Here is a 3,424-nt window from a genome sequence, read left to right as displayed (position 1 = left end):
ACTGTTGCTGCAGAACTCTGTAAAAGATGACAATGACAATATAGGTTAGCACACAGCCAGGTGAGTAACACAAATCATGCACACCACCCTTTCCTGTTGCCACAGTGGTCAGTGGAGAAAGAGAACGTAAGCTTACCTGTGTCATCAGACCGCACTGTTGTCCAGGGAGGCTGGTTGTAGATATGGCGGGCTGTTCTAGGTCACCATCATAGTCCCTGCCGACTGTTGCTGCAGAACTCTGTAAAAGATGACAATGACAATATAGGTTAGCACACAGCCAGGTGAGTAACACAGAACATGCACACCACCCTTTCCTGTGGCCGCAGTGGTCAGTGGAGAAAGAGATTGTTAACTTACCTGTGTCATCAGACCGCACTGTTGTCCAGGGAGGCTGGTTGTAGATGTGGCGGGCTGTTCTAGGTCACCATCATCCATTCTGACTGTTGCTGCAGAACTCTGTAAAAGATGACAATGACAATATAGGTTAGCACGCAGCCAGGTGAGTCACACAGAATATGCACACCACCCTTTCTTGTGGCCACAGTGGTCAGTGGAGAAAGAGAGAAACGGACTTCAGTTTTTATGTACCTGACCTGAACTGAACTCTTCATTCATTTATTCATTCATGCCTGACCCTGTAACCAAGGCTGGTGAGGAGAAAGAAGAACGTATACTCTTACATGTCGTCGGAACGCACTGTTTATATAGACAACTTATGAAATGGATGGGGCACACCATATCACAGACACACAGGCAGGGTATGAAATTAACAAAATATTTTGGGGGCAATTTTGGCCCCCACGGTCTAAAAAATGGGGGCATTTTCAAAATGTCTGGGGGCCATCAAAAAATTGTAATTATGTTCTAACAATAAGCACATGAAAAGCAAAACCATCTAAGACAGTGTCTTCACCCTTCAGTAGAAACCACTATAAATGAAATAAATAATGGGTTACATAAAGTTATGGTTGCAAAATATCACTCAGATTTCTTACAATTCAACCAGTTTAAATGTGATGATTTAACCATTAATCTACTGATAGCAGTACTAATGTTTCACCACATTACAGTTACTTTTACTGTTAAAAAGGCCAAATTACTATAAATTCCTTAGATGCAATCCTGGAAGTAAGTTAATTTAAAATTTAACATTCATTCTACCTTAATTTTTCATTAATTTGTCATTGTGTAGACACAGATCACCCAAGAAATGGTTAATTTATACTTATGGTACAGTAAAGCCCCCTCCCCTTCTCTGTCAGATTACTCTCACGTAATCAGTACAATCTCGTTGATTATGTCTGGAAAATGAGTTGTAGACGTGACGGTAAATTAATTTAATGAAAATAAAATTATACTTTAATGTCAGATTGTGGTACTGTTAAAAATATAAATACATATAGTTGTTTCGAAAACTTGGGGGCAATTTTGGCCCCCAGAACATGGCTTTTGGGGGCATTCTTGGATAAATTGCGGGCCAAATGGCCCGTGGCCCTTGCTAATTTCTGACACTGCACACAGGCTACATTTACATGACGACCAAAACCAGTAACTGGCATTATCTGATTAAATAACCTGATTTTGTTGTTTACATGCGCTGAGAAAACAGATTATTGCATCCGGGTAATGATAATGGATATCGGTTTAGCCGTTTGCATGAGGACTTGAATAATCTGGTAAGTCCAGAAAACCAGCTTTAATCAGTTCATTGGTGCCATGTAACCATCAGTGTTGGGTATCGTTACTTTTAAATGTAATCCGTTAAGTTACTGGATTACTAACTGAGAAAAGTAACGGCGTTAGATTAGTTTTGGATTATTTTTCTGTTCCCGATAAAATAAAACCCATTTGTGATTCACTGGCAAGTTGTTTTACATCATTACAGAACCACCATTGCAAGAGTACGACACAATCATTAAACCCTGAAGGCTAAAAACAAGAATGACGTACACAATATCCCATTTATAGCTCTTTCAAAGTAAGAGTGGTGTACCGGCGTGCGCGCGCACTCTTACACGCACGCGCGCACACACACACAAACACAAACACACACACACACACACACACACACCAGCCCCGCACCGCACCACACCGACACAAACACACAGAGCCCGCAGGCAGGGATGAGGAGGGACACACAGACACAGTTTGCATGCTGGTGGACCGTTTTAGAGAAACGTTGGCAAAAGTAACGGATTACTCGTTTGAAAATTTAACGATAACGTTACTACGTGCCTCGCAAAACGCGTTAAGTTATTCCGTTACTCAAAAAAGTAATCCGATTACAGTAATTGCGTTAGTTGTAACGGATAACCCCCAACACAGGTAACCGTAACCACAGACACACAGGAATTCCAGGAAACACACTGGAGATTTTGACCCTGCCAAATTAGTGGAAAGCACAGGACAACAACTCAACAGTAGAGGAAAAGAAGGTAATTAAGCATAACGTACCTGTGTCATCGGAACACATTGTTGACCTGGTAGCCTGGCTGTTGAAGTGGCCTTTCTGGCATTCCTGCAAGGGATTTCGTAATTATGTTACACAACAGCTGAAGACAATTCACTAATCATACGATTTGCTGGCTAGCTAACGTTAGCCAGTTCGCCATGCACTTTGCAAACATTACTGTCAGCATAATGCAATAATGCGTTACCTTCTCCACCTTTTCTCCGTTCGAGTTGGAATTGCTGCCCCATCCTTTAGATATTTTCTGTACTCCATGGTTATGATGGTAAGGCTGGTTAACGTTACGGCAAATACATCCTCCCCTCGCCTCCCTGAAATCGAATCAATGAGCGATGAAGTTACTCCGTTATGTCTCTGAGCAGGTCGAGCGGTCTTCCATTTGACCGCGACTGCAACGTGATAGGCTACCTTGCCCGTTATGCTGCGTTCGATTGCACTTGGAACTCGGAAAGATCCGGGTCGGAAATTCCGACTTCCGAGGTAAATGCATTTCATTGCGCAACCTCGGAAAAAAATGGCTGGCCACAGTCAGTTGATGTTTGTTTGGATGTCTTTCGAGCATTTAAAAATACTTCTGGGGAAGTACATCAGCTACTTAAGGGAGAGAGAGAGAGAGAGCGAGCACCAGCAAGGGGAATCCTGCATGCGTCATAGCAAGCTGTGCAGGTGTCAACTCTTGCTGCATTGTACACCCTTTTCCACTTCTTTCCGAGTTTCGAGTGCAATCGAACGCATCATTAGTCCGTTAAAGAGGACATGAAACACTAAACATAGTTTTCATAATTTAAAGAGGGTCTCTCACCCTAAAAAGATAATTTTAGTTTAAACACTGAAAATGAAAGGAATCTCAAAATCCTGTCATTTAAGTTCAGCTGTTAAAACAAAGGGCGGCGCCATGTCTGTTGTGTCGCCGGACGTGACGCCAGCGGAGTGGTTGTCAAGCTAGCGATCGCA

General features: G+C 42.5%; 1 protein-coding gene across 1 annotated transcript in view; it reads right to left on the bottom strand.

The window, feature by feature from the left end:
* The window catches only part of LOC126404646 (uncharacterized), an 11,827-nt gene extending 9,040 nt beyond the window's left edge, over positions 1-2,787 (bottom strand). The window contains exons 1-4 of the mRNA XM_050068026.1: positions 2,658-2,787; positions 2,455-2,518; positions 358-456; positions 137-238 (exon numbers count right to left, since the gene is read on the bottom strand). Coding sequence (XP_049923983.1) covers positions 137-238; positions 358-456; positions 2,455-2,518; positions 2,658-2,725 — 333 coding nt within the window. The 5' untranslated portion in view covers positions 2,726-2,787. The remainder of the gene's footprint in view (positions 1-136; positions 239-357; positions 457-2,454; positions 2,519-2,657) is intronic.
* Positions 2,788-3,424: the final 637 nt, after the last annotated feature.

Source organism: Epinephelus moara, chromosome 17, assembly GCF_006386435.1.
Source record: "Epinephelus moara isolate mb chromosome 17, YSFRI_EMoa_1.0, whole genome shotgun sequence".
Lineage (NCBI taxonomy): Eukaryota > Metazoa > Chordata > Actinopteri > Perciformes > Serranidae > Epinephelus > Epinephelus moara.
This window is presented reverse-complemented; position numbering and strand designations above follow the sequence as displayed.